Below are 18,114 nucleotides of genomic sequence, written 5' to 3'. Positions count from 1 at the left end.
ATAAACATTAAAAACATTGTTTTGATGTGTTTAATAACAACGTATATAATAGAAACATAGATACAATTTTATACAGATGCAGAGCAATGATATATCTACTTAGCACAGTCTTCTTCTCTGGCCTGGGTGTGTGGCTTGGAGGCCTTACCCTATCCCCCAATCCCTATAACCACCCTCAGTCCTGTAAACTATGTTAACAACTCTGAATATATCCTTTGCTATTCTTCTACCTGCTCATATCATCAAATAGAGATAAAGATATATCACATAGAACGCATATATATACATATATGTGTATATATATACACATATGCGTATGTGTGTATGCGTATGTGTGTACATATACACATATATATGTATATATGCGTTCTATGTGATATATACACATACACACACATACACACAAAGAATTTGCCATGGTTTAACAAAAAATGGTCTTATGCACACGTCTCTGCATTTTGCCCTTCCAATCAAGAATACTTCATAAAAGTCCCACCAAATCCACTGGTGTGGCAAGACTTTCCTCCTTTTAGTGGCCTCCTATTATGCCAGGGTACGAACGAACCACAATAAACCAGCTATCCATCACTGCTGAACACACCTTCTCTCCCTAGCCTCTTCTATTGCAGTAACTGTAATAATGATTCCTCTGTACAAGTTCTTGTGTATTTGTGGTCTCATATCTATGGCAGAGTGTGCCAGGAGTGGGAATGAATCAAAGGGCAAACAAATTTTTTATGTTAATAGGAGCTCCCACGCTGCTGGCTTCTGCTTGTCACATTTCCATCAGTAACACCTGAGTTACCTTTTCCTTGTGCTCAGCAAGCATCCCGTGATTTTTTTTTTGCACGTTTAATTATCAGACATAAAGCGATATTTCACTGTTATCTGAATTTGCATTTTCCTGCCCTCTAGAAATTTAGGCATCTTTTCCGTTTTTGCGTTATTTGGATCTCCTTTTCTGAAAACTGTCTTTTCACATCCTTTGCCATTTTCTCCCGTTGGGTTGTCTTTTTTTCATCAAAGTTTACGAGTTCCTTATAGGTTATAAACTTTTTGTTACCTGTATTATAATCTTTCCCCAAGGTGGGTGGTGGTGTCGTTCCCTAACACAGGGGACATGGAGGAGGGCCAGCTTTGGGCGGGAAGATTGTGCTTTCAGTCTCAGACACTGTGTAGCGATGTCCAGTAGGCTGCTGGGCACACAGGTCTGGGGCTCACAGGAGGTGATACAGACTTGGGACTCATCACATTTGTAGTGGTTACTGTCTAGCATTCTAGTCCCACAGCAAAGTCTTTTCCATTGCACTTCCGAGACTAAACCGGAGAGATAAGTTGCCGATAGGACAATTGCCAATGAAAAAAAGAATAGGAGTTGTTTCTCAAAGGTCACACACCCTGAATGAATGAATGAATGAATGAATGAATTTGCACTCAAATAGCAGCAAAGGAAAGGAGTCAGCAGTGAGCGGGTTGCTTTGCGGATAACTGAGTGGTCAAAAGAGGGACCACAGGGACACCAACTTACCATGCCAGAGGGCAGAACGGTAAGTACCAGACTCTCAGCCAGATGGGCCCAGCTGAACTCTCAAAAGCCTCCCAAACTAGGCTTCCTCAGCTGTAAAATGTAAATCAGAATGCCTACCACAAAGGATCGTTTTGAGGTTTGAATAAGATTGAGAGTCTTCAGGGATGCCTGGGTGGCTCAGTCGGTTAAGCGGCATTCTCTTGGTTTGGGCTCAGGTCATGATCTGAGTTTTGTGAGCTCGAGCCCCGCGTCAGGCTCTGTGCTGACAGCACGGAGCCCACTTGGGATTCTCTCTCTGCTCCTCCCCCGCACTGTCTCTATCTCTCTCAAAATAAATAAACTTAAAAAAAAAAAAAAAAAAAGATGGAGGGTTTTTAAACAATAGCTGAAATGAATGAAGTAGGCTTTCAACAGGGCTTCCCTCTTTCAGCGAGCCAAGCCACATCAAGGCCTTTGTCGTACGTGATCCTGGCTGTGTGAGACCTTTCATCATTTCGCCTAGTGTGAGCTTTCATCATTTAAAATGAGAGAGAGGCGGGGGGAGAGAAAACATGTATCAGCGATTGCCTGAACAGATATTCCATGCTAGCCAGAATTTTTTTAATTTGTATTGAAGAGTACTGAAAGATCTTTTAAAGATATGAGAGTACCTCAATGCCTATAGAGGGATCATATATTTAAAAACAGCTCCGACTCCAAATATTTTGTTGCAGCGTCCTCACAAAACATCATCACCGCACCCAATGTTGATAATTCTTCTTATATGGCTTGAAGTCAGGAGTGGAACCCGAATATTTTGCAAAAATGAAGTGCCCTGATTTTTGACTTAGAAAACGTGGCCACCATGACTACTGAGTGAAGGCAGAAGGATCCCCACTCCTGGCCACAAATTCCTCTGCGTGTTGTTACTTGGGTTCTGGGCTTGAGACTGACTGCTCTTTTTGGTTTATTTAACCACTCACGTAGACAGTACTTGCTGTCTGCGAGGCACTGTTGCAAGAGCTCTACGAGTACGTACCCGGTGAGTCCTCTGAAGAGCCACGTTAGGCAGGCGTTATCTCTGACCCTATTGTGCAGAGGAGGAAACTGAGGCACACGAAGATTGAGTGAGTAGCTAGTGTGGTGGGGAAACTGGCTCCAGAACGCTCTTAAGCACTGTTTCTTACCGGGGCTATGTGGCATGTGGCTACCAAAGCCATGATATGATACAGGATTTCTGTGGCTGCAGTTCCTACGATGCAGTTGGACGGCAGAGGGTGGGAACGAGAGGCTCGAGCTGCTCTGGCTGAGCCACAAGTGCGTCTCTGAGACATGCGGGTGAGGCACCAAGCTCGCTGGCCCCCGAATCACTGAATGTCAGGGCCCCAGGGGTCCTGACAGAACAGGAGTCTGTGGCCCCCACCGCCCCTGACCTCATATACATGAGGAAACTGAGAAGGTCTGATTGAACAAGAAAGTGATAAACCCAAACCTCCAAAATGCGACAGGGGGACCCAAATTCAAAACCTGGGTTTTGTGATGGTGGCGGTGTCGTTTGTAAACAACTTCAGATGTGACAAAGGGACACGGGACAGGGCTCCACAATGAAAGACCATGAGAAACGAAGGCCTTTGTGTGCACTGGTAAGTCATACACGGGGTGGGGACAGGAGTGGCTCGAACTTAGGGCGAGCAGAGCAAGGAAAGAGCAGGGAAGGAAACAAGGAGGGGCAAACAAAGACGTTACCAGGGGAACGAACCAAACCACAGGAGCCACCAAGGAGCCTGGGAGAACTGGCAGATGAAACACTGGCAGAGACCAACAATGCAGCCCACAGACAGAGGGGGCGCTGGTGAGCACGTGCTCCTCAGGGGACTGACTCCTCAGCTCCCACCCACGTGGGCACATAGAATTTGCAGAACTTCTGCTTTTCCAAAAAATGCTGCACATTCAGATTTCATGGAAAACTTCTCATTCGTAAAAGCTGGCAACTAATTCCAAGCTGAGTTCAAGGGTATCCCCAGCCAGGCTAACCCTCTGAGGACAAAGACAGTGTCATCCTTGGTCTTTGTCGTATCCGCGTGGTCTGGCACAGGAAGGACACTCCATAAATGTTTGTTGAGTGCCTTCACTTATCTGAATACAGCTTAACTGTAGTCCAAAAGGCGGGGCTTCCTGACAAAAACCACAGAAGTTGGCAGTTACCCCAAACCCTGAGCTTTGCAAATCCCCAAGCTGCTGTGGAATCTGGTTGATGAATCGTGAACTCAGCAAAGAGAAGTGGAGACATTTAACTGGAGCTGAAGAGTAAGTGGCCTGGGACCCCTCGTGTGCAGGCAAAACAGTCCCCTTCCTTTGACACCTACCACCAGCCCCACGGCCAGACTTGGGGGGGGGGGGGAGTGCTGGATTCCCACTCCCATCTCTCCCCCACTGCTGTTCCTTTGGGGATGGTCCCCTTTGTCCCCTGCTTCCCCTTCCAGCTTAACTAGGCTACACCTCCTACTGTACCAGATCCGCTTGTACCCATGCAGGATGTCAGCTCCTAATCAAAAGTAATAGTCCGTCTGAGGTTTAAGGAGAAGCAAGGTGTTCACTGATGCCATTTCTTAGAAAGGAGCTGCCCACCCTCCCGGGATCTGGAAGGAAGGTTTTTCTTGAGTTTTCTTTTTTTTTTTTTTTCCTTAGAAATGAACAACGCGATTTTAAAATGAGGGGTGCCTGGGTGGCTTAGTCGGTTGAGCGTCTGACTTCAGCTCAGGTCATGATCGTGAGTTCCAGCCCCACGTCGGGCTCTGTGATGACAGCTCAGAGCCTGGAGCCTGCTTCCGCTTCTGTGTCCCCCTCTCTCTCTGCCCCTAACCCACTCACATTCTGTCTCTGCCTCTCTCAAAAATAAATAAACATTAAAAAAAAAATTTTTTTTTAAATAAAGTATTTCTCTCTGAAATATTTTTAAGGATGGCCTGCAGATTTTAGCAGTTAAAAGTTCACTGGATGGAAAAAAAATCCCCTAAAAGTTTCAGTACCCTATTATTTAAGTCTTAGTATTTCCCCCCGTATGTTCGACACTATAACGGTGTTTCAGTTAAAGACTCATTTAAGCGTGACGACAGCAGGGGTTGGAGTATTCTGAACCCGAGTGAGCAGATGAGTCTCTTGTCCAGACGGGGGCTTGTGACCACAGCGTTTCTCCACTGCGTCACAGCACACTCTCAGCTGACATCCACCTGGAGTATGAAGGTGGTGGCATTTTTGGGAGAGAAAGAGTCTCTCCACACATACCCACTGATGATACAGAGGAGAGGCCACTTTCCTAACATGTCTGATATCAAATAATCTGTCCTATTAGGTCCCCAGATATTCTCATATTAATCAGTCCTCATATTAGTCCCTGTTTTGGGGTAGGAAATCTGCTCACCGGGTATGGAGATAATAAAGAAGAAATGGAGTCTTTTTTTTACTGAAGGAAGTGCAATGCAGCTTGTTTCTTTAACCCAGCTCTTCATAAATCCGATCCAAATGAACCCTAGGCCAGCTCAGCCCAGGAAAAAGTGAGGGTATGAGCTTGAGAGTATGGGGAAAAACATGCCAAAAATGGGAGCCACCCGGCGACAGATGAGGAAACTAGGAAACTAGGACTCAGAGAGGTTTAGGAGCTGGCCCAGGTCTCTCAGCTGGCCCAGGACAGGGCTGGTGTCCGGACAAGGGCAGCCAGCTCCAAAGCCTGCACTGTTGGCCACAATTCCACCCTCCTCCAGACCCGGTCAGGGGATTGTGGGGCCATGACTGCTAAAGATGGGAACCCACTGCTCTTGGCTGCACCACCCTGCTTCCCTGTCTCCTGTATTTCAGCCTGAAACAGCAGCCACCTGAATCTCAGCAGGCAATAATCCCCACCAGGCTCAGAACAACCCCCCATACTCCACCCCCCGAACTCGCCTCACAGGTGCTTTCAGTGGTCAAGCTACTCTTTGCCTCCTGGGTGAGCGCACCTGGAATTTAGATGTTGGAACCAATTAAATCAGTTTCCTTTTGAGTTTTTCTCTCTTCTTTCATGCTAGAATATGGCCATTATATTCTGTTCTTACACTTCAACACCGTCTCATTTCCCTCTCAGTCTGTACAATGTGCCTCCGTAACCACCACCCACACACGGCTCAAGAGCCCACGAAATGTGGTTTGTCCAGAATGAGACGTGGTGTGAGTGCAAAATGCTCACCAGACACTGAAGGCTTAATATGAAAAAGGGAATGTAAAATCCCTGGGTAATATTCTTGATATTGACTACATGTGAAAATGAAAACATCGTGGCTGTATTAGGTGACAGAAAACATATCATCAAAATCAATTTCATCTGCTTTGTATCGTGTTTCTAACTGACGGCACTGCCCCCAGCCTGTCCTTCCAAGATACCCATGTACCGTCTTGCTCAAAAGCTACATCTGTGAGCTCACCATCCTCAAAAGCCACACGTTCTTGTTAGAGGAGGCATCTCAAAACTACAGCATGCTCTGGGGAATAAGGTTTTCACTAGAGCTATTTAAGACTCTCTTTAAGAGTCTCTTAAAACTTATTCTGCAAAGTCTGATTCAAGGTAGTTCTACACACTATTGATCATTTCATTAGGAATCTCTTTATCATCCCTACTATTTTCCAGTTATTCAGTTCATAGTTGAAAAACTCACTTATGATTAGTTTCTTATGAATCTGATTTTCTCATTATTTTCTGAATGTGTATGTAACACATCATTTTTTTCCCTAGTTCTTAACTGTTACAGGGGGAAAATGTTCATGAAACTACACAGCAGTGAGCCGGGTGGAAATTCAGACACTAGTCACAACAGACATTTTGGGGAACACTACGAAAAGGAAGTGAAGGCCATTAGGATGCAAAATGGGCCTGAGAACAAGTCTATCAAAACAATTTAGCTTCCTCAGATGGATACCTGGTTGACAGAAGAGATATCTCAAGGTCACAAAGGGTAGACCTTAGAATTAGGTGTTCCCAGCTGGGGGCAGAGAGCAGACATGAACTTATTTCAGGGACTCTGGGCAAGAGGTCTCTTACTTCTACTGGTTTTCATTGGAGCCCCACAGGCACGAGCAGCAGCTGAGAAGGAAAAGACCAAAGGGCACAAGGGCAAGAGATTTTAAAAAAAGAAAAAGGACAAAAAAAAAAAAAAAAAAAAAAAGAAGAAGAAGAAGAAAGAAAGAAGTCAAAGGAGAAGATCCTGTGTCCGTAAAGTAATTGGAAGACATTTTCCTTTGAGGCTGGTGGCAGGCACTCAAAGCTATCTCCAAAGAACTACTAAAATATTTTCCAGCACTTTCCTGGGGTTGGTCTCGCTATCTTATGCTTCGTATTCAGACCTCAACTTGTCCGAGCAAATGGAAAGTAGTATCCTGGTTTCACTTCAGTCCTGAGACGGATGGTTTGATTTGCAACTGCAGAATCAAAGAGGCTATAGCCTCCTGTGAAAGCTTGAAAAAGCTTTCTGCACTTAAGAAACGTGAGAGGAAATCAGAAGATGGAAAAGTCATGCAAACGAGCACTCGTGGACGCAGGCAAACTTTCTGCTTTCAAGCAGAGAAACCAAAACCTACCCCGAAAGCCCGTTTTTATTCCAGAAAAGTCAGAGTGCTCAAGAGGCGATGAGACACATTTTTAGATCTCATTCTTAAAAGGTGGTTCCAACGGTCTTTCAAAATTTCTCAGAGGCCCATCAAAATTAAACCAAAAACTTAGTCACAAGTGCAAGTTGAGGAGATCCTGGTTTTTTTTTAAAAAAAGACATTCTTGTGACAATTAGGGAAATCTGAATAAGGGCAGAAGTTAGGTGATATTATTATTGTTAATTTTCACAAATACTATATTATTAATACTATGCAAAAGTACTTGGGAGTGAAGTGTGGGTGTATAGAGAGAGTATAACTACAACAAAATGTTAATAAACACGTAAATAAATCCCCATTCTGAATTCTACAATCCCAAAGGAGGTTTCCCCAAGCCCCCTTCGTAGATGGTGACGTTGAAAGCAATCTTCCGTGATTGGTAACCGTGCCGTCCTATATAATTTCACAGGACTTGGCAAAATTACACCGGACAATGTGTACACGTCACATATAAGAGATCATCTATGGGGCTGCCTGGCTGGCTCAGTGCGAGAGTGTGCGACTCTTGATCTCAGGATCACTGAGCTTGAGCCCCGTGCTGGCTGTAGAGATTACTAAAAAAATAAACAGAGAAAGAGAGGGAGACAGATTATGTATGCTCTTCATGTTTTCATAAGTGTTGCTTATCTAATCTTGTGTTGGGAAGGCATGGATTTTGAGTCCAATGGACCTGGATTCTGGCATGCGCTCACTCCTCGCCTGTGTGAACTTGGTCAAAGTACTTAACCTACCAAACCTTTGTTCTCCTCTTTAACAGTCTCTACCTAAAAAAACAAAACAAAACAAAACAAAACAAAAAAACTGGTGTGACAGTTCAATGAAAACAAAAATCTAAAACTGCTAAGCACAGAACCTGGCGCAGAGCACGTACTCAATTGGTGACAGCTACTATTACCACAATGGGCCCCGTTTTCCCGCAGGAATACACAGCGTTACTTTCACTCAAATTGTCTTCTTCCTAAGTAAGAACACACAGACTCTTTGAACCTTGACTGCAGCAAAAAACATGAAGAAGTCTCACATAATAATGCGAGATAACTTTATAACTTAAAATGGAGACATGCTTAACAAACCGGTAGCATCTAATGTCCAGATTTGCCACTGTTGTTAAGAACAACATGAAAATAAATCAATGAAAGGAACTTTTAAAGAAGCAGTTTACAACTTGGTTCCTATACAAGGAAAGAAACTCGAGCTGGGGAGATGGCTGGCAAGATAAAGGAACCATAAAATGTCCACAGCAGCAGAATAAGGCAGGTTCTGCTAAAAGAAACAAAACAAAACAAAACAAAACAAACCCCACAAAAACAACTAAGACAGCAGGTTCTTACTGAGCTTTGCTACCTGCCCAGCACTACCAAGGCCCTGTCCACGTGTTACCCTGATGATGCAACCCAGCACCCAAGCCCACTGGCTCTACCTTCCAAACACATCCCCCTATCTCCCATTCCCTTCTCTTGCAATCTTTTCTTATTAGCACTGTTCCTACAGCCTCCCCAACTGGTTTCCCGGCTTCTCCTTTGCCCCTCTATAGATTGTTCTCCACGCAGCAGCCAGAGTAATTCATTGAAACACTCCACCATTGTAATTTCGCTCCTGTCCAAAATCCTCTAAAATCCTATTTTGCTGGGAGTAAAAAAAGTCACAGCCTTTAACGGGGCCCATAAAACCATCTCCAGGACTTTGCCCTGATTATGTTTACAAGTTCATTTCCTACTACTTTCTGGCACAGTGGTCTCCTTGAAGTTCCTTAAATGCCCGAAGCTTATCTCAGGGGTTTTGCTGCCAGCCCCCCTGCCTGGAATACCACTCCCCCGAACAATTAAGGAGACCCTCCCCTGACTACACAGTATAAAACAGTAACCACTAGAAAGTAGAGTGGCTGAATGAAATATCACACATTCAGCCCATGGAGTACTATACAACTATAAAAAGACAATAAGAATGATCTCTGTGAACTGATATGGAAAGATTATCCAGACATATGGTTAAGAGACAAAAATAAGGAGCGGAAGAGTACATAAAGTACTATGGTTGCATATCTGTATCTACAAAAAGAAACAAGAAAGGTAAAACAGAAACAAACAGTATCTGCTATAACAGCTGGAGAAGGTGGGAATAGGATTTCTCTGAGCTTATCTTTTTACATGGTTTGATTGGAACCATGTTAATATTTTACATATTTAAAAATTAAATCAAGGGAGGGGAACCCTAAAATGGAATAGAAACAAAACAAATTGGGGCAGCTGGGTGACTCAGTCAGTGGAGTGTTTGGCTCTTGATTTTGGCTCAGGTCATGATCTGACTAGCCCACGTCGGGCTCTGCGCTGACAGTAGGGAGCCTGCTTGGGATTCTCTCTCCCTCTCTCTCTGCCCCTCCCTCACTCATGCTCAATCACTCTCTCTCGAAATAAATAAATAAATAATTGTTTTTTAAAGTTTAAAAAAATTAATTCAACTATATACTGAGTTGATAGCATAACCACACAGAAGGAAAAAATAACTTTAAAATACAGTTTTCTGTACATATTCAGTGGGCTATATGGAAGACTAAACAGAACTATAAAGAAACCTTAAACTGTATTTAATAAAGTCTGTGCTTGGTAGTGGTACTGGTATAGCAATTAGGAAACTATTTTGTGTTTAATGTATATTAGGAAAATATACTGATTCTATAAGGAACAGAGTTCTCACTGTGGCAAAAGGAGGTACAAATAGGGAAAGGAGGAAACGATGAACCAAATGGTTACATTAGGCTTCGTGGTAAAAGGATAAACTCATAACTTCGTGAAAACTCTATTTCCCTAGTTCTGAGAACGGATAGAGCCTAGAAACCATGACTCCATTAGCCTTCAGCACACCTAGCACCCCAAAAATACTGATTTCTAAATTCCGTCTCCCACTCAGAGGAACAAGAGAATCTACTGATTACAAGCAGAGGCCGAAAAGGTACAAAATGAGTCCAGAACATCTTTCCGTGCCAGAAAGCAGGAGATGCTCAAAAACTGATAGAAACATGGCAAAGAACACTGAGGTACACAGAGGTTCCCATCTGCCAAATTCTGGGTCACTGGGCATCAAAATAGATAATAACAAGAATGCCATCTTAAAAAATATCCAGGAGTCTATACTTGTACTAAAAAAATAAAATGAAAAAGCTCTTCATTACTGAAGAATGTCAATGGTGTATCAAGAAAATTAGGGAGAGACAATTGCCATCTACAAATATTTTAAGGGACCTGGGGAAGAATCACCACTGGATGCTGAAACATTGGGTGAGAGATTGTTGCAGGACAGTCACACAATCTCAAGGTGTCACTTGATAAATCATGTATTATTTATTTACAAAGGGCAACAGGTGCCTCTGCGAAGGAGAAATCTGGTTGGATCACCTTCACAAAACAACCAAAGGTCTCCAATAATGGGACAAATGGACTGCATCTGCTCCCTAATGAGATGCACGGAGGACACAACACACCTATGAAACATTCCTGAATCTGATTCCAGAATCTAACACTCCAGAATCTAATCATGAGAAAACAGATGAGCCAAATCGAGGGACATTCTAGAAAACTGGCCCAGACCTTTCAAAAGTGGTGATGTCATAAAGTACACCCCCCCAAAAAAAGAGTTGGCAAGTTTCAGATGAAAAGGGATTAGGGGCACCCAGGTGGCTCAGTTAAGCTTCCGACTCTTGATTTCAGCTCAAGCCATGATGTCATGGTTCGCGTGATCGAGCCCCATGTGGGGCTCTGCACTGACTGCTAGGAGCCTGCTAGGGATTCTCTCTCCCCCTCTCTCTGCCCCTCACCTCTCCCTCTCTCTCTCTCTCAAAATAAAAAAATAAACATTAAAAAATAAAAAATAAAGGGGATTAAACAGGCATGACTACCAAATGCAGAATGTGCTCCAGGATTGGCTTCTGGACTCTACCAGAAAACAGTATCATATCGATGGTGTATTTCCTGACTGTGATCATGGTTCCACGGCTTACTGGAGACATATTGTTCTTTGAAAACATATGTTCAGATATTAGGGGTAAGGTGTCATGAGATATGCAACTCTCCTCTTGCACTGCTGGTGGGAATGCAAACTGGCGCAGCTGCTCTGGAAAACAGTTTGGAGGTTCCTCAAAAAATTAAAAATAGATCTACCCTATGACCCAGCAATAGCGCTGCTAGGAATTTACCCAAGGGATACAGGAGTGCTGATTCATAGGGGCACATATACCCCAATGTTTATAGCAGTGCTTTCAACAATAGACAAATTATGGGAAGAGCCTAAGTGTCCATCAACTGACGAATGGATAAAGAAGATGTGGTTTATATATTCAATGGAATACTACTTGGCAATGAGGAAGAATGAAATCTGGCCATTTGCAGCAACGCGGATGGAACTGGAGGATATTGTGTAAGTGGGATAAGTCAGGCAGAGAAAGACAGATATTGTATGTGTTCACTCATATGTGGATCTTGAGAAACTTAACAGAAGACCATGGGAGAGGCGAAGGGGGATAAAAGTTACAGAGAGGGAGGGAGGCAAACCATATGAGACTCTTAAATACTGAGAACAAACTATGGCTGGATTGGGGTGGGGGGGAAGGAGGAGGGAAAGTGGGTGATGGCCAGGGAGGAGGGCACTTGTTGGGATGAGCACTGGGTGTTGTACGGAAACCAATTTGACAATAAATTATATTTTTAAAAAAAGATCTGCAACTCTCAAAGGTTTAGACAAAAAAAATTAAGTGTACATGTAAATGAACAGAGAGAAGTAAACCAAAGGTGTCAAGATGTTAATAACTGGTGATTCCAGAAGAAAAGTGTATAAGGGTTCATTATGCTATTTTCTGCAACTATTCCACAGATTTGCAATGTTCCAAAGTTTTAAAGAACTAAAAAGAAATATTACCACACTCACTCTCCTTTTCTCTGCATTACTAATCTCTGATTCGTCAGTGTTTACTTTACCACCACTCAATGTCTACATATTTACTCATTTATTCCCCCATTATAACGTAAGCTTCACTAAGATAACGTAAGTTTCACTAAGGCAGGGAAGTCTGTTCTTTGTTGCAACCCCACTCTCCTTGTACGGTGCCCAACACATAGCTGACACTCAGTAAGAATTTGTTCAGTGACTGACGTTCACAATCGTTCTATGAAGCACACACTATTATTATCCTTCCTCACCAATGAGTGGTCTCTCTCTTCCAAGGCAAGTGGTCTCTGTCTTCCATGCCCAGCGAGGCATGGAAAAGTTAGGTAATGTACAGAAGTTACAACTCGGGTGAGGGGCAGGGCCAGGGTGGAAAGCCAAGCATCTGACTGGAGAGCTGATGCTCTTTTATTAATTTAATGTTTATTATTTTTGAGAGAGAGAGAGAGACAAAGAGAGAGAGAGCAAGTGAAGAAGGGAGAGAGAGGGGGACAGAGGATCTGAAGCAGGCTCTGAGCTGACAGCAGAGAGCCCAATGTGGGCTCGAACTCACGAACTATAAAATCATGACCTGAGTTGCAGTCTGATGCTTGACCGACTGAGCCATCCAGGCGTCCCAGAGCTGATGCTCTTAATCACTGGTGGGCTGCTTCCCAATGAGTCAGATTCTGCCTGTTTGCGTGTCTCCTGGTTTCCACGGCCACCAGCATAGGAAAGCCTCAAAGCTCCTGGGGTCCTGTGATGGCACCTGCCCTGGCCTCCCTGCCTCCAATTCCTCCCAGCCTCCGATTCCTCCCAGCTACACCCCTTCCTCTGCACGGAGGCCAGATTATCCCTCCTAAGCACAGGGTTCCGATTCTGCCAGGCCCAGAAAGAGTTCTCCTTTGCCTGCCAACTTGTCTTTGTCACCCCTTGGAATCCTTTGCCACATCAGCGCGTGTCCACACACCACATATCCCGGTTGGCTAGGTTCACATACCCTCCCTACCCTGAAGTCTTTGCTTCACAAGAGACACCTGACTTCACCACAGTCTTCTCTCCCTCTGCATGCCCACAGCACCTTATGCTCAGAGGCCTGTCTTACATTTACTTCTGTACCTTGCAATGCAGGCACTTTTGAGGTCTCTCAACCCCTCCCCGCAAGCTGTACTCCACAGATATGGGTACCCCACAGGCACTCGGTGGCTGGAAGATTGATGTGTAGTTTGGGCCAAGGGGCCTCCAACGGGAAACCCTCACGTTAAGGAAAAGTAGTTAAGGGTTTATAAACATGCTCCGGGGGTTTGGCCAGGACCGTGTGTGTTAGGAGTTTACAGAAAGTGGGGAGGTAACAGCGGAGCCAGACACTTATTTCATGGGGCTGTTAATCCGGCTGAAGAAGTGGGAAAAGGGATGAAGGCAGTTCCCTTAAGGTTTCAAAGGGCAGGAAAGAGCACCGGCCGCCCTACTTAGGAATCCCGGAGTGAGGCCATCGCCCACTCAGACGCTCCCCTCGGCCAGTCCCCGTCCCAGGTCCCCCGCCGGCAGCAGTGCCAGTCAAACGCGCGGTGTCGGAGGACAGAGGGCTGCGGGGGCAAGGGGCGGCGAGGGCGGGGGCGCCAGGCGGCCGAGCGAGCTCGCGCGCCCCCTCCCCGCGCGGCGGACTAGCCGACTCCTCGGGCAGGTGGAGCCCGCTGCCCAGCCCGGTCCTCAAAGGGCTCACAGGCAGCGGAAGCAGTGAAAGGGTAAACCAAGCTGTCCGCGGCGAAGTAACCCGGGGAGGGGAAGCCGCTAGCAGTCCCTGGAACTTAGAAAAGGCACACCCTTCCGGAGAAACAGTGAGTCGTGAGATGACACGACTTGGGGCGGGGGGGGGGAGGAGGGGGGGGGAGTTCCGAGGGGTCTTAGAGGAAACTACGCCGAAGAGGTGAGCGAGCTGGAGTCCGGTCCCTCTCCTAACCAGGATTCCGGTGCCTAAGGTCAAAGTTACTTCCTGACTACCCACGGGAGACTCGGTGACGACGGGACAAGTCTCTCCGCGGGCAGCGTTTCCCCCGCCACCCACCCCTCGCTCCCCAACCCAAGTTGCAGCCTCCTCGGGCGCCGCCCGTCCACTCGGCGCCGGAGCCCTGGGGCCCCCGGACATCTCCGGCACGGCCCAGTCCCCGCCGGGTCCCGGGGGAGGCCTCCACTCACCCAAATGGAGCACCAGACAGGCCACACCGAGAATCCCCGCGGCCAAGAGCCCGTCTCTCCCCGCGTGCATGGCTCGTCCGGCCAGCCTCTACGCCCGGACTGGGCCAGGGTGGGCTACAAGTTCCAGGGCAGCTCCGCCCGGCGCCGCGCGCAGGCCCGGTCCCGCCCTCCCGTCGGTCCCGCGCCACACTCGCTGGCCCCGCCCCGCCTCCTCGCTGGCCCCGCCCCACCCTAGCTGGCCTCGCCCTACCCCGCCCTCTCCCTTGGTAGCCCCGGTCCCGTCCCGTCCCGCCCCCTCTCTGGCCCCGTTCAGTCTCGCCCCTCGCTGGCCCCGCCCCGTCCCGCCCCGTCCCACCGCCTCGCGGGCCCGGCCAGTCTCACCCCTCGCTGGCCCCGCCCTACCCCGCCCTCTCCCTTGCTAGCCCCGGTCCCGCCCCGTCCCGCCCCCTCGCTAGCCCTGCCCCACCCACATGCTCCGCCCCGCGCTCGGCTCGCTCCCGCTTCCAACTCTGGAGCTTCCTTCCCGGTCCGGTCCCGCGCAGCTGCGCGCCGCCCCCGCACCCTGCATCTGCTCCAGACGCCGTCCTGCCTCCCCCCGGTCCCCAAAGTCATTCCGCCGCCTCCCCGTCTGCTCTGTGGAGCTGTCCGTTCACGGTGGCTTGCGTCTTTAAAACCAAGCTTGTGTTGGTTCCTCCTCCTCCTGCAGCACTTTCGCTGGACGTTTGGGACGAGACGGAGGCATGTGTCCGCAAGTGGGGGTAGGGGGAGCTGCGCCCCGCTCGGCCGGCCTCTGCGGTGACCGGAGGACTCTCCCAGAGGACTGGGAGGCTCCCAGGCCCTTCATTCCTTCAGCGCTTTCCAACAGCAGAGCGCGGGGCTCGTCTTTCCTGCGGGTCACTGTCCGCTCACATTAAAAGGAAACATTTTGGACCCCTGCTAGGATGTGCGGGATTACCTGGTCCCGCCGATCTCGTTCGAGGTCGAGCCACCTTTTCCTGAAGGCTGCCCTCGACGCCCAGCACTCCCTTCCTCCGGAGCTGGGACTTCCAGCCTTGGGTTTTTCCCTTCTCAGTTTCCTCTGTGTTTTCCTCTCTACCTCCATCTCAACTGTGGACTTTCCCTTAGGCTGAGGAGTCCGGTGTGGTGGATCCCCTCACTGTGTGACCTCCCGCAAAACCTCCCGCCCAGGCTGCAGCAGGCATCTGGAACACTTCACCCTAGTGATTAGTCTTCTTGATTGGCTTGCCCTCTCTGCTGCCTGTCTGACCCCAGACCAAATTACTCTGCTCCCAGAACCAGCTCCTCACGATGGTCTCCCTGTCTGCACAGGAATTGCCTCTGTCCAGTGATGGGAGTCAGGGGAACTCTAAGTTCCACGGGACCTGGAAGCTCTCCCCATGAACAGGACTCCCTCCTGTCCTAGTAAACACTAACATGTCACTTGTGAAACTGAGTGGAAGTGTGCTTTCTTGCTGATGTCATCTCCAACATCAAGTGAGGATCCCAAAACCATTCAAAACACTTGAACCGTAAGAATTCCTTAGTTCTTAAATCAGCCATAACATCTTAAAAGCTATCTCTATCGGTGAAGTTTCTGGGACCAATGTCACGTACCATGAAGCATGCTAGCTTAAGACACCCCCTACTATGTGTAGATACTGGGAACGTGAGGCAGGGGCAGCGAATAGCACAAAACGTGAGGAAATCAAGTTTCTGCTCTGCCCCTGGCTGGTAGGAACTCAGACCAACCGGGAAAGTTAGGGTAGGGTCAAACTTTTAGACACTGGAGAGCCCCTGAGAGTTTTTGAACCAAGAAGTGATCCTAGCAAACACCTGCTGAGCGCTAAGCCAGGCCCTGTGTTAGTTAAATGCGTTACCTGAAATAATTTTATCTTCTTGCTGTCCCTAGTTTCACAGAGGGGGAAACGGAGGCTCAGAGAAGGTAAACTACTTGTCCAAGGACACACAGTAAGGGGCAGGACTGGGAGTCCAACTAACGTGAAATCCAAATTGCCACTCTCGCCCTTTGGCAGGAGAGCGGGTGCAACTTTGGGATAGGCAGCTGTGCCGTTGCTGGGACTGGCCAGCAGGAGCCGCCAACCCTCTCAAGAGCAGGGCAGAGGAAAGGACTGCCCAGTCACCTGGGGCTGGGAAGTATGCTTCAGGTCATGGTCTCCAGCCTTTGGGTGAGATAGGATTCTTTGGCTGGACGCTCCTCTGACCAAGACTGACAATCGGTGTCAGGTCTTTTATTAAGAGAAATGCTGTGCTTCTATCAAGCATTTTTAGAAGAGTTTATATGCATGGCCTAGCTGACTTCATGAATCAAAAGTGGCTCAGAAAGGTGGACCTGAATTACACAACGAGCCAAAAAGGCTCTATTCATATACTGAGGACTCGCCATCAAAAGGAGAGTGGACGTATTTTTCGTCCCGTGGCCAGTATTGAGAGGTCCAGTTTTATCAGCTTGTCAGTGTAGATAATCATGAACTAGGGGTAAGAAAGGGGGCCTCATTTCAGCCTGTTCATGTGGCATGGGGTGGCTGCTCTTCCAAGCATGTCCCTCTCTGGTACCCTGGCTCTAGTTCTTGCCAACCTTGTAACTACCACCCCCCTCCCCCCAAGGAAGCTTAGACATTTCAGAATGCACTGAGCACAACACTACCCCTAATCCCACATACATGGAAATTGTCTCTGCCTCTTGCTTCGGAAGTGTCCGTTCACTTCACTTACATAAACACTGGGCAGATTTGCACCAAAGGCGTAGAGGGGCAGTCGTCTTCCCTTTTTAAAATGTTCCCTGGCAGAAAGAGAGCATTTGGGGAAAAAATTAGGCAAAAGTAATATGTAAGGCTTAACATGGAGCCATTCTGGATACCCAAGGGATAAACAATCACATTTCAAGTCCTAGCCAGGCCAGCAGCTGCAAGGAGTTGATAAGGATGCTGCAGATAGGGCTGTGGAGCTGGGGAAAACACACATTAAAGCCTCTGAAAGGTTTGATTTTTAAAAAGAAGAAAAAGAAAAGGAAGCGCCTCCCTCTGCTTTTTACCATCCCTCTAGTTGCTTTTGCATATTCTGTGCCATTTAAAGAATTACAGATGGGTTCTGCCTAATGCTGTATGGCTGGTGTGGCTTTAATCATTCTGTCATTCTCACTTTGCAGAAGGGCTGAACTCCCCCCCCCGCCCCCCCGCCCCGGCCCCACAAACATCCCAGCATTCCAGGTGTGCAGGACACAGAGGCTGGTGTGCTGGTGCTGCTCTGTCCTCCATCCTGGAAAATGGTTGCTGACAATTTCCCGGGTCAGGACAGCAGCACATCGTTTGGGAGAGATGGTGTGGTCTTGCTGCAGAGGCCCTCCGCCTCTGTTCCTGCTGTTCTTTCTCCCCTTCTCCGCCAGTTTCCTCCCACCCCATCCTGTCCCACCCCGCTAAAAAGGAAAGCTAGGCTCACAAGTTCCATTCTGAAACCGCCTCTGGGGACTCCGGGCGTGTTGTGTGTTGCACAGATCTAGAGGCCGCGTAGCCTTTTACAAGTTCTCAGCAGATGACAGTCAAGTGTCGAGAAAACGTTTTTTTTTTTTTTTTTTTTTTTTTAAGTCATCGTTTGTACAAAGGCACGCTTTAGGCTGTGGGGCAGGATGTGGCGGTAAAGGCTGCAATTCTTGACCCTGGAGCCCAGCAGGCCAAAGTCAGGAGCAGAACTCCAGACCCCCAGGGGACAGTGTCACAGAGCAAGAGAGGCTGTTAAGGGGTGGGAGGGGTGGGGGTAGGGGAGGAGAAAGAAGGACCGTGTACTCCAGTAACTGTAAACAGCCA

General features: G+C 47.6%; 1 protein-coding gene across 2 annotated transcripts in view; it reads right to left on the bottom strand.

The window, feature by feature from the left end:
* The window catches only part of CD58 (CD58 molecule), a 39,327-nt gene extending 24,819 nt beyond the window's left edge, over positions 1 to 14,508 (bottom strand). Inside the window, exon 1 of one of the 2 annotated variants that reach the window (XM_060625023.2) lies at positions 14,294 to 14,508. In XM_060625023.2, coding sequence (XP_060481006.1) covers positions 14,294 to 14,363 — 70 coding nt within the window. In that variant the 5' untranslated portion in view covers positions 14,364 to 14,508. The remainder of the gene's footprint in view (positions 1 to 14,293) is intronic. The other variant, XM_060625022.2, reaches the window with a different exon arrangement.
* Between the last annotated feature and the right edge of the window lie 3,606 nt (positions 14,509 to 18,114).

The sequence above is a fragment of the Panthera onca genome, chromosome C1 (genome assembly GCF_046562875.1).
Source record: "Panthera onca isolate mPanOnc1 chromosome C1, mPanOnc1 haplotype 2, whole genome shotgun sequence".
Lineage (NCBI taxonomy): Eukaryota > Metazoa > Chordata > Mammalia > Carnivora > Felidae > Panthera > Panthera onca.
Note: the sequence above shows the minus strand (reverse complement) of the source record. Positions and strands in the feature narration are given on the sequence as shown.